Raw genomic sequence first — 13,818 nt, forward strand, 5'->3', positions numbered from 1 at the left:
TTTATTCTTCTACTTTGTATCCTCCCACTGCTCCAACAAATCATTACATGCTTTGTATTTTTCACTACTGATTTATTTGCATTACCTAATAACACCTGTGGTTTATATTTTGGTTGTAGGTTTCTCTTGGACTTCTACATGCCCGAGCCACTCATATTCTCTGGCCTCCACAACGCTGGCAGAAGTTACAGCCGATGCTTCCTCCGGAGCGCAAACCGCTCCACAGGGAGCAGGAGTGATCTGAACGCTCAGGCAGGAAAACAGTGACACGAAGTTCAACCAGAAAGAGTTGCAGTGGTTATACCATGATCTGTAAGAGCTTTGCCATGTCCTCTGACATCAGTGTCATGTCAATAAATACATGTGACATCTAAATGTTACAATGCCACCAGAAATTCTTCATGTTTCTTTTGCTCGTCTGTTCTATTGTTTGATGGGTTTTAAAAATTCCCAACATTAGGGCATTGTATATTAATTCAGTTTGAAATAATTGGTTGTAGAGGAACTGAATGTTCATTTTCTTTCTGGAAGCGGTAACATGCTTGGCTTATGTCTGTACCTGTGCTTCTCTGGACAAGAAATTATTAAAACCTTCAATAAACTATTTTGATCTTTTACATTCTGCATGGAAATGATTAATATTGATTGCATATGAAAAAAGGAAAAAAACACCCAAAACATATATACTTTGAATTGTCCTATAATTATTAGTAATGAGGAATCAGTACTTCTGTAGGTGAAAAGTTTTTAATGAAGCTTATTTCTGTTATTAAACTGAGTGCCTATTACTTATTTCTATTTTCTTTTTCAGGATAAAAATAGTTTTATATAAATATTCCCTGTATATCTTTCTGAATTAGATATTCAGTCAAATTGTACAAATGATATTGCATTATTTGAAGACAGTATTTAATTAATTTTTTTTAGTAGAGTAAATCTTTGTTAGTACTGATTGCCACATTTCTTTGAAACTATGTAATTAGATAAGAAATATGTGATTAATATTCTAGTATATAGTTATTATTATAATATACTCTGTGAATAGGTAGTAAATCTGCATACATTGTAAGTGAAAAAAACTTGGAAAATTACACATTTTCAATGACAAATCAATATGAGCCAGCCTTTGTTCATATTTATTGAATATTACTTCACATAGGCTAGTGCTAAAAAAAAATCTAACAAACCACACAAAAGATCTTTAAACACTTTCAGCTAAAAACATGCAATCATCAAGTCTACAGCTCTTTGAACACATATATTTGCTTTGTGAGTTAGATGATAGCTTCAATCACTATGAAAATTATCTATTACAATCTTTCTTCTTAAATACTCCTGCTCTGTAGACTTGGAATACTTTACGTGTCAGGATCTTTCTTTGTTCCAAAAAGGTGTTCTACAGGTCTCTGAACTCTCTTAGTTAGACTAATGCAGTTTGCTTGGGTGTTATTGCAGTAAACTCGGAATTATTCAGGGACAGAAGGAGAATCCAGGGAGCTACACGCCTGTGAGCCTGCCCTGGTGCTGGGGAACATTATACAACAGATTATCTTGAATGTGATCACATGGCCAACCAGGGGGTCAGGCTGAGCCAGCATAGGTTTAAGAACAGCCGGTCCTGTTTGACCAACCTGATATCATTTTATGACCAGATAACCTTCCTAGTGGATGATAGAAAAATTGTGGATATTTACATGGACTTCAGTAAAATCCTTGACACTGTCTCCCACAGCTTGGACAGGGTTAAAAATGGTACTCTTTTGTCTATATTTTTCCATATTGATCCTCCCCAAACCATCCCCATTTCACTGACTTTGATCCCCTAAACACCACAAAAAATCTTGTGCAGTACAGAAATGCTCTGCCCTGCACTCCACAGCAAAACCTGTACCCGTGGGCAAGTCTGCCAGCCAACCCAGCCAGCCTCTCTGACTCCTGGTGTTGGTTGTACCCAGTGAGGTAGGTCCAGGAGCCTCAGTACTCCTTCATAGCTGTGAGGTGAGAGTTTCACAGTTTGATGACTCCTCTAATAGACACAAAGGAGTTAAATCGTGGTGTTATTTGGCTTCCCACTGCTTCCATTGTTCTTTTGGGCTCCTTTGTGTGAAGACCAGCTCATTATTACATAATTTATACAGGCTAGTTTACAGGAAGTTTCAATGTCCCAAGTAATCAACTGTGACATGCCTAAAGGAATATTTATTAATCTATATTTGCATACATATATTTATAAATATTCATGTATTTATATGTAAATGTTGTAGGATATACATGATGAAATTATGGAATAGAGAATATCCCTATTAAGTCTGGAGATGGTTGTAAAGACTGATGCAACTTCAGAGAATGGTATTAGAGTGCAGTCATCTGAATTTGATAATGATGAGCAGAGAGTCTGGTGCAATAATTACCCATATACATACTGGATTATGCTAAAAGAAAATTTAGACATTATAGTGGATTGTAGTTAAGCATGAAGCAACAATATGCTGAACAAGGAAAGTACACGCTTTGTAAAGAGCAGTACAGGCTGTAAACACAGCAAACAATATCCCTTCTACATTCATGTAGGGTATGATTTTAGGTGCCAGATACAAAAAACAATGAGGACAACTGGAATATTTAGAAAGACACAACAAAAATAGAGAGGAACCAAAAAACAATCTCCTATGAGAAATGCTGGAAGGACCTGGGTTTGTCATTTAGTCTTCAGAGTCTGAGACAGGCTTCAAAATGATGAAAGATTGTTGTGAAATGCAAGACAATCATTAGTTCTCCAAATTCATAATGTGTGGGAGAAGAACTAATAAATTTATAATGCAACACCTGGACTGTTAGATTAGACATAAAGAAATAATTATAAAAAATAATGAAACACTTGAATAGATTATTTTTTATTGCAAGACTTTAAATTTTTTTTATCAGGCCTGTTGGAAACAGATGAATAGATGAACCAGACCTGAGGTCCACATCGGCTATTTTACACATTCTCTGATTAGCTCTTCTGTGCTTGGTAAACTTGGTGGTGCCTTTCATGCTGGGCAGGCAGTTGCATCAATATCTAATTCCTTTAGACTGATAATTATGATTCTTTAGCCTAACAGTATTACAGTACCCTTATGTACCATTTTCCTCTAATTAGCATCTAAGGAATCAGTTTCCTGTAAAAGAAGGTATTTTCTTCATACTGTCATCATATTAATCTGCATGACATTTTACCTTATCATGTATGTTGGTGAATAGAAATAGCTCAAAGACCCATAACAGATAATTCAGTATCCAGAGCATGAAAGGCAAATCTTTCCTTTCAAAGCAGAAAGAACCAAGACTGGCACACACAAGCACATATTTAAAGGTGTTGTTATTTAATTGAGACATTTGGGTTCAAGCTTCAAATATGAAACACATGAGAAGCCTGTTCTGGAAGTAATGAAATCAGTAACAAAATTCTCATGGCCATCATGATCAGCTTTCTAAGGCCTCTTCACAGGCCTGGTTTTTGGTGCTGGCTTATATCTGTAACAAAATAAGGTATGATTTCATGGGAGTTAAATAAGAATGAGTACAAGTAAGGAGTAGGAAACTAAGAAATGAAAGGATGGTAGAATATTTTAAAGCTTGATATTTTTTTAAATGTTTTAGGGATCACATAAACACCTTCCTAAGGTTCAAGAGAGGAGGACTAGACTGCCAGACTGCACTTGTAGAGCAAGGAGAGACGCTGCAACAAGATCAGGAATTGGTACTCTTAGCAGACATGCACAACTACCCCTGAAAGAGTGACAGAGCTAAGCTATGTATCTCAGCAGCACAGCCTCATACAGACAACCAAAACACCGACTCAGAAAGTGGAAAGCTGATGTAAGTAAAGAATGATCATTTAGTGAATCTAAGGACCTTCAATTAGGTTGTCAGGATTTCCCATGACAAGGGAACATCATAGCACAGAAGATGTGCTGAGCTTCACTTCTTCCATCTATTCATCCTTTAGGATAACATACCTAGATGATGCTACATGAATGCTGGCAATCTGTCATTGCATGCACAAAGCACTAGCTGTTCTGTTCTGAAGCAATTGCAAAATTGATAATTTAGTGCAGAACTATCCAAGGAGAAAAAGGTAAAGCCAAGAAAATAGACTGTGCTTTAGTAAACAGTTTACACTGCCTGGATCCTCAGGTATTAACATTGATGAAATAAAACACCAGACATTACAAGCACAACTAAGACATATGAAGTCAAAGTATCACAGTGTAGTCAAGTGATGACAGATATGAGTCTTCCTATGCAGAATTTCATTTTCACATATCTTTTTCATTCCTTTAGATTTGTTTATAATGCAAATCAGACAGAGATCTGAACATTTCCAGCATATTACAAGTAAGCCAGCTGTCAGAACTATCTTTCTGTAGTTGTGTTGCTCAGGTGTCTAGCAGCTGATGAACCTGCATGCTCTTTTGCAACTTCGGTTATCATTTGGTGTTTTATTATAATGGGAAGAATTCTCTCATTTTGGAATATTTTAATATCACTACTATTACGATCAAGAAAATTATTACTTTCTTCCTTTCCATGCCTACATGGTCTATTTTTACCATGATCTATTTATCATCTTATCCAAAATCATAAGATACATAGGATAGATTTGGGAAAAAAAAATCCCAGAATTTCCTAGATCACAGTCTACCTATTTATTGTCTGTCATTTACTGTCAGTCATTATCTTGCATAGTCAATGAAAAAAATGTACAATTTTGTGGGAACTCAAAATGTCTTTCAGACATTTTTAGAGGTTCCAGGCCTTGGTCAGAGGCATTCTAGACCCTGGCAGACAGCTGAAAAACAGCTGTGATTTTGAGTTTGAGCCATGGAATGAATTACCAACTTTGGAGGTGGAACAAGCAGTCACAAAAGGTTAGATAGTACAGTATAAGTAATTACAAAGTAGAAGGGAATTTTTTTTAGTATTGTACAGGGGGGTTTTAACACATGTACAGGGGGGTTTTCACTTTGTACATGGGGGTCAGAAGTTCTAAGATGGAGGAAAGTGGGCTGATCCTGTTCTTCCTCCTTCTTCTTCCTTACCTCCATGTTCTTGGTGATGTTGGCACTCACAAATTGGTTTAGAGTAGAAAAGCACCTTGTAAGATAGGTAGTAGGTATTGGGGAATAATTGTAAACATGTTATACGTAATATATAATATAAAAGATAGCAGCCCTGGGCAGGGAGAGAGACAAAGAAGACAGCAGATAGAGAGGATGTCAGGGTGTGTGTGTGCCTCTACCCAGGCCGCTGATCAAACAGCTGCAGTCCAAGAACATAATCTGTTAGATAACTAGCAATAAACTGCCTTGAGACCAAACAGCTAAAGCCTGCGGAGTTTTTCTTTGGAAGCATGGGTTGGAGGAGGAATTTCACCACCACATGAGACCCCACAGCAAGGCCGGGGTTCTCACACAATTTGAAATATAAAGTACAAATCTTAATGAATTTATAAGATGAGTGAAAACCAAAATTATTGGTTAATTATTATATTATAATATAATATAAGAAATTATTATCTTATATATAAGGATAATTATTTTTTCTACAAAGTTGAATTGCATAATAGAGTTCTTAGGAAAATCAAAAGAAATGTTTTGAAGGCTATGAAGAAAAGGAGCTGAGTAGACAGCTTAGCCTGCCATAATTGTATGTTGAGAGGAAAAGATGAGTCCTTAGAGCTATAGGCTCATAAAATATATAATATGGCCATAATAGTGGCAAATATCTTAGGGTATGTTCTTCCAAAAAATACCCAGTTTCACCCCAAACCACTGGATTTGTGTTAACAGCATGCAGCAGCCCTTTCTCTCCATCCTATAGAAGCTACACTTTTGTGCAGAAATAGACTGAAGTTATTGAAAAAACTAGAGGACAAAGGCTGTAAGAAACCACATGGCAGTGGCTTAAGGAATAGACTGGGAATCCCAGAGGTAGTAGAGCTGAAGTTCTCATCACTACATCTGTACTCCTTTTCAGTAACTCCTTTGAGTGAATTAAATGCTCAGACTATTAAATATGGTACCACAACTACAAATTTAATTTCAGGTAGTTTTTTTCCACTGGTTTTTAATTAAAAAAATGTTGTATATCCTATTGTGGAAGTTTTAGCAATACACCTTATGACCCTGAATGCTGTGGGATTATTTGTTCATTTTTTAGTTTGTGAAATAAAAGATAAACCAGAAGCTGATTTATCCAACTACACCTCAAGGGACTTGTAAGCAGAACATTACACAGAAAATATTGCCAATGCTTAAACTATGTCATCATCCAAATATTTTCTTGATTGAAATTCATTAATTGTGTTATTGGACAAGGGGTTCACCTTTGGATGATTTAGTAGTTAACCCCCTAAAGTTGTAGACTATTTTAAAAATACAACAGCTGTATCTGAATAGCAGGTTTCCCCAAACATACAGTGAGGAAATGTTTAATTTAAAAAAATATTTAATTTGTGATAACTTATTGGAACTATATTAATCCACCATATTATGCACTATCTTCCTTTTCCATCCCACTCACAAATGTCTCAGCATTTTATTTAACATCTAACCTTTTCTCATATCCTCCTATTAAATGTCAAAATTGAATTTTACATCCTTTGGGAGCTAAACATATCATAGCCATATTTTTTTCTTACATGCATTTCAATTAATAATGGAAACATAGAACAGCAATTTTTTTTAGCAATCCTCACAATTTCATCAATTTGATTACAAGTATTAATCACACAAATGGTCCTGTTTTCTATAGGACTTGATTGCCTCAGGATCTAAGATCAGGCTACAGTACTTAACTTTCTAACCTGCTTTTGATGAGCCTATAATTAAAGAGATGCATTTCCTTTATTCTCCTTTCTTCCCTCATTATGAATTGATGGTTTCTAAATCTGACATGAAATATCTTAAGGGTTTAGATAAGTAGTCCATTTGTCCAGTAACCTGTTCCTGACAGAGGTTAGGAAGCTATACTTCCTATAATGAAGAGTTTGGAATAACCTGCCAAAAGGGAAATTACTTTTCAGCCCCAGGCAGTTAGTGTTATGCCCTGGGGCATGAAAGTTTAAATTTCTTACTTATCTTATATCCTTTCTAATGTTACTGAACGTTCCACTATCTATATAAATGTTTAGTGCTCTCTTTAACAGCAACATCTGAAAAGTCTGTTTGTAAACAGAAAACAACTGAGTAAAGTCTGAAAGTTTTTTCTTTAGCTTCTGTTTACTTGTGCTATCCTCTATGTTAAATTGGGAGCAATTCTTTTTGTTGGCATTGTAACCATACGACAACGGTAGCAACTAAATTAAAAAGTCAATTATATAAGCAAGCAAATTCTTTTTATAATATGGGCTAAACACAGTAATATCTAGCAAATTCAACAAAAATATGGGGTTTTTCTCTCTCTCTACAGTTGGTTAAACTTATTTGGGTCACTGACCAACACAATTCCAAATCTTACATTGAGCCTTCAATAATCAGGCGCCAGAAGTGAAAGTGCCTGTTCTACAGTGGTTTACTTTTTAAAGCATTTTGAAAATCAGATTGTTTTCATTTCGAGTCATCTGAAATGAAATGCCTGACTTGCAAAATCACTAGTCACTACTGAAAATCAGTGCACAGGCATGAGAGTAGGTTTGAATATATTTGCTCTTTTGATAACAGACTAAAAAGAAGAAATTTATTTCCTCCACCTTTTCTGTGTTAATAACCTGTATTTTAAACAGAGCCTTCTCAGTAACAAGGCAGAGCAAAATTTTTAAGACACAGAAAACCTCTGATGGGATTTTCTAAAAATACTTAAAATATTTTATGGCACAAGTAGATACATTGCCTTGATTGAAAGGTAATGGGATTTTTTATGCTAAATAATTTTGTGAAAAATTCATAGAATGATTTAGTCATCTAGCAGGCAATATAAGTTCTTTTAGCCTATCATGTAGGCTCAGTGTGTCTAATCTCTGTTGTGTATCTGTTTCTCTCTCTTTGTCTTTCTTTCTCACACACACCCACACCCACCCACCCACCTACCCACCTACCCACCTACCCACCTACCCTTAATCCTGTAGGTGTCTAAGGAATGAAAAGCCACATTCAGAAAAAGTTTCAAGTACTAAAATACTTTTAATTAATTAGCATCCTTAATATGAATACCCAGTATCCCTATTTAGCATAAGAAGAATTAGCTACGGAAGAATGAGATTTTTTAAGTGCACTGAACAGGGCAGTGTCCAAATTTTTCAAAGGTTAGTTAGTATCTAAGATAGCATTGGTCCTAGTTAATTAAAACTGCCTGGGAAGAGTCTCAGGAAAATTAGTACTTTTTCAGAAAGCAATGAAAAGTTGGAAGGAGTTTTCAATTCAGGTGACACTTAATTTTTCTTCAGATGACACAAATTATATTGTGTAAACTGGCAAGGAAGGAGTTTGTAGAAGTGTGCCAGGAAGCATAAGTGTCATGAGGGTAGCTACTGTTATGAGTGATTAATTTAAGTTTATTTGGAATACAGAGTTCCAATAATTCAATCACCTATTTGGAAAGAAAACAATATGGCAATTCAATCAGCAAATGCTTTTCAATAACTTAAAGCTTTTGAACTTCTTACACTTATATTTAGCTTCTACTTGTTTTATTTTAGTAATCTGTTAGTTTTTTCTTTTTTCTGGTCACAGTCCATAATTCTTATTTTCATGCTACTGCTCAGTTTGATCATCATAAACTTTCCCACTCATTGGCAATGGTGAAAAATCCTCTCTTTTAAAGAATTTTATTCTCACTTTTCCTAGTTTTCACTGTTACTTAGCTACTCACCTAGAGTATTTCCTTTTTCATATGTGCACCTTTTCTTCATAGCCTTCAAAACATTTCTTTTGATTTTTCTAAGAACTCCTATTATGCAATTCAACTTTGTAGAAATAATAATTATCCTTATGTATAATATAAGATAAATATTAATTCTTAACACAATAAAAATATAAACCATTGTTTAAGGATTTTCTTCTCACAGTATCTTTGATATTGCATTTTGAAATTTAATTATTGTGTATCCAGGCAAGAAAACATAATTATCTAGCTACATGATGGACTTAAATTTACATTCTTCATCTCATAAAAGAAAATGCTGCAAAGTTGAAATCCATATGGTGCATGCAGCAAATTAAGCTGAGATTTAGAGCACAGTTGGAACATGATGGTGGATAAAAAGGCCATTGGTGAATACTTGCTTAAACAAGGTGGTCCTTGTCTTTAAGTGTATCTACTATTTCAGCTCAAGATTCCTTCTCTTATTTTTTTCATTTCACTATTTTTTGCCTTTACCTATAACAAATGATTCAGAAAAGTCGAATCAGATTTTGTTGTTTTTTCTAAAGGCAAATTATCTTGTCTGATAGATTTTGCTTTTCATGGTTGGAATTAGATAGTGACCAGTTGGAATCTTATAAAGTAATTTAAATGCTGAGAGAAAGAGAACAGGGTGATCAGAAATGCAGAGTTTCTAACAGTATCTAGGTTGAAACCAAAACATTCTCTGATTGTGGTTAAATAGGACATTGACCTGTAAGTCAGTCTATAAACATTTTGTTGAGATATAGAACATGCCAAGTATTTGAACTCTGACAAGAAGTTTGAATTAACTGAAGAGTCAGCTGGGTACATTTTTGAGGAAGGAATTAATTGGAGGGCAGACTGAGACAAAGGTTAAGAGGCCTTGTATGGATTGGTTTGATTTTTTTCTAGATGAAAATAAATTAAGTTAAAAAGTCCAACCTGAATGATAAAAATATTTAAGACTCAGTGTATAACAGGGTTTCATGCCTTATGTATTCCTATGCTGTGGTCCTAATCAATCTCAGTTTTACTGACAGAGTTGTAAGTGCCTCTAAAGCAAATCAGATACTGTAGGTAGAATGAAAATTATTCAACATGACCAAGTAGTTTCTTTGAAAAATATGTATCCCTGGGCTACAAGTGCCCAAAATCAATACTCAATGCTCTGTTATGGATGGCAGACAATATTGCAGGGCATATAAAAATATTCATGATGTTAACTCCCTTTGTCACTGGAATGTCACTGGGTTGTCAAAATTAATAAATGAAATTGTATGTATTTAGTTTAAAAATCTCAATATGGAGAAATGATATCTGGTATTTAAAACAATGACATTCCTGTATGAATTAATGTAATTAAAGAAAAAAATAATAAATGAAATATTCATATTTGAAATAAATATTTTATGGGTTAAGAATTTTAATGAAAAATAATAATTGAAATAAAAAATATATTCTTTGTGATCATGTCCATGAAATAAACTCGCAGAAAAAAAATCATTGCTAAATTGATAAAAACCTCATAAGAAGAGTTATGTTCAAGAGGCCAGTCTTTGTTGGGCTTTCTGATGGACATAATGTTGAGAAAGATTTCCTGTATAGTAACCCAGATAAGTGGAACTGGAGATTAATGGACAAGCAATATATCTTGTTCTAGGAGACATTGCTGGTATCTGAATTCTTATTTCTAGGTGTATAACCACTGGTCTCTTTACAAGAAAAGTTGTGTTTTTATAAATAGCATTACACAAATTTCTGTATAGAAAAAGCTGAATGCTCAATAAAAGACTTTGCACCATACTTTGATTGCTAGCTAAATTCTGTTTCCAACTCATCATTTACCCACTGAGGCTAAGTCAGATAGAAATGTTTTGCTTTGATTTCTGAAAGAGGATTACTTAAGTTCTTTTTCTTTCCATCTGTGTTCCAGGACTTGTATAAAAGGGTTCCACATGAAAAAACACTAAAACTCTGTCAGTATTTTTTCTTGTATTGAGAATTTGACCTGCAAGATGTTGAACATCTGTTACTAGTGTTTACAGGGGATTTAGAGTTGGGTGGTGAGTTAATATAAGAATAGACAAGTGCAATTAAATATAAAATGTAGGGAAGATTAAGAAACATAAGCAATTCACTTGTGTATTACTGCTTTTACTTTCCTGCACCTCTCTGCTTTATAGAACTTTGACTATCATTGGTCAGATAAAATTGAAATTATAAATATATATATATATATAAATTTTTTCTTGCCAAGTATATGTGCCAGAGCTTCTCTTTCCTCCTACAGTATGCCACTTTACCTGTCTCCTTATACTGACAATACCCTGTCCTATGGTACTGCTTTTAGAAACAGTAACAGTAAACCGTAAACAGTAAAGCTTGTAACTTTTGATATTTTTGCATTAATTATGTTGAACTCTTTGCTCCACTGTGAGATTAAAATGTGGAAAAGGTTATTAATAACATATTTATTTTAAAGTGAAATGTATTTTTAAATAGCTTTCTGAAAGCACTCCACTATACAATGAAGTTTTATTTAGAACACAAAAATACAAGTCCACACTCACTGACATTCATACACCGGAAGAAAAAAAGCATTATGTTGAGAAAGGGATTAAGGCATTAAGCTGATTTCACTCTGAACATTTTTTCATCCTATTCCAGCAGGACAGGAAATTATTCTTTTATTTCTATGGCTTGAATTCCGTAGGATAAAGCTCAGTCAAAAACATATAATTCTCTGAGACAGAAGGCTTGCCAACAATGTCTTTTGCAAATATCCCTTTACTTTTGAAGAAATCTGAATACTGACCTTGTCGTTTTTAATCTATATCTGATGCTTTTTTCCCAATGCAAATATGGTAGATTAATGGCACTGCACACCATAGGATAGATGACTCAAGTCTGAGGGCTGTGTGACTCTGAACAAAGGATCTAGACCCTGTACGCACACCAGGTCATTACACATTTTGAAACACTGGTAGGAAAATAAAGTCACTATTTTGACAGAAATTAAATTGGAGTAGTTTGGAATTACTAAGCAGATACCCCCTCTGTCGCTTCCTTGTCTTTGCCAAAAACGGCCGATCTGCCTGGTTCACTTATGAAAGAGGAAGATTATCAGTTTCAGATGAGTGATAGAATTCAGCAGCTGTTGGAATGGTGCATGCCAACTCTTTTAAATTGTTTTCTTAGTGAAATTGCAGCAGTGAAAAACATGTAGAAGTTAACATGGATTCCATTCTGACTATGCCATGACGGTCTCGTTTTGCTACCTGGATCTTGAGGAAAACCACATTATGTCCATTTCATAAGTCTTTGATTCTATGAATTATTTTGTTTTGTGAACAGTTATTTTGTCTTCCCTAATTAGTAAATTAGCAATATCCATTGCGATTATGTGGAAAAAAGGTTTTGTCTCATCAGGCAAAGATATTTGCTGAAATATTGTTATGATTTTTCAAATAAGTTAAACTAAGTTCATAATAGCCCTAGCAGTGTGAGTGATGCCATGTTGATGGACAAATTTAAGGTCAGTTATCAGCAAATGTTATTCCATACCTTGAAACCTGTAAATGCAAAAACTCTGCAGATATCCCATTAACCACTGATTACCTTTCTACAAAGCACACTGACTTCACTGTCTATGGAAAAAGCCTAAAGCCTAGAAACTGTGCATCCCACAGGTCAGACTAACTTTGTAAAAGTCGCCCATAGTGTCCACCGATAATGTGTGATACAGGCTGCCAACAAGTTTTGTTATCTTGGTAATGAAATGTGGTGATTGCTGATGATATCACAAAGTGTATCAACTTGGCTAGCAACATTTTGGTAAATGATGGTTCCAGCCACTGAGTTCAAAATTGGTTTTTGAATGGGAATATTATGCTACTATTGTCATAGTTTTATGGCTTCAGGATTTGGACAAATTGCTATGTAAATGCCTCATTCATTTTCACCTATGCTGTTTTCAGCAAATTCCTGATGTCAAGTGGGAAAACAAATAGAACTGAAGCTGTGCAGTTTGTAAAAGCTTTGACATTGACACTCTAATCGTATCTCAGATGAGAAAGCAATGTCATGGAGTTCATGTGCCTGAGGGAAGCATGCCATTGTTTTGATAGAAAGACAAAGATGAAGAACTGGGTGGCTGAAACATTGGGAAGATTATCTCAAGGATAATCTTAAAGTATGTGAAGTAAACATATCTAAAGACAAATTTTGATGGCATCAAGTTCTGTAATTCTAACGACCTTGAGGAACATATTGCTGCTCATACACTGAGTGTGGAGCAGCAGAAGAAAATAAGAACATAATTTAAAAAAAAATATCAGAAAACTTGCAGTTCACAGATGCCTTCAGGCTGTCCCAGGTTTTGCCTGTGACACATCCATAGGGTACTAAGCCTTCCAGCTTAGCCTCACTCTCATCCCAAAATTCATAAGTGAACTTTGGAAGGCAGGTGCAGTTTCATGTGTTGATGACAAGGAAAAGTTTGTTTCCCCTGCAACAGTATGAAACGGAATGTTCACAAGTTCCTCTTGGATGACTCTTAACTGCTCTAGAGGGTTTATTGTCTGCTATTTCTCTATTGCCTGCTTGCTTTGAGTATGAAAGTGGGAAAGGTCAGATTTACTCCTGAAGCAGAATGCACATGAGTGAACTTTAATGAGAGGGTATTAGTATCTAAAGAAATTTGAGTATTGTGTGATTCAGAAGATTTTCATATTCAAAGGCAGAAAAAAACCAGAAATTTAAACTCCATAAGATTAATTATAAAATGCATAACTACAGCACATGTTAATGCAAACTTTCTATAATTAGAAAATATAAATTTCTGTCTTTTCATGCAATAGAAAAGTTCAAGTGCCCTACAATGTAATTACAATTTGAAATGTTCCCTAGTCTTCAACCAATGAGGAAAAAAAAATTCAGAAGACATAAAGA

At 34.8% G+C, this 13,818-nt stretch overlaps 1 protein-coding gene across 1 annotated transcript in view; it reads left to right on the forward strand.

Moving 5' to 3' along the window:
* Positions 1–1,113, forward strand: part of IMMP2L (inner mitochondrial membrane peptidase subunit 2) — a 409,354-nt gene extending 408,241 nt beyond the window's left edge. Inside the window, exon 6 of the mRNA XM_021545266.3 lies at positions 120–1,113. Coding sequence (XP_021400941.1) covers positions 120–239 — 120 coding nt within the window. The 3' untranslated portion in view covers positions 240–1,113. The remainder of the gene's footprint in view (positions 1–119) is intronic.
* The last annotated feature ends 12,705 nt before the right edge of the window (positions 1,114–13,818 follow it).

The sequence above is a fragment of the Lonchura striata genome, chromosome 5, assembly GCF_046129695.1.
Source record: "Lonchura striata isolate bLonStr1 chromosome 5, bLonStr1.mat, whole genome shotgun sequence".
Classification (NCBI taxonomy): domain Eukaryota; kingdom Metazoa; phylum Chordata; class Aves; order Passeriformes; family Estrildidae; genus Lonchura; species Lonchura striata.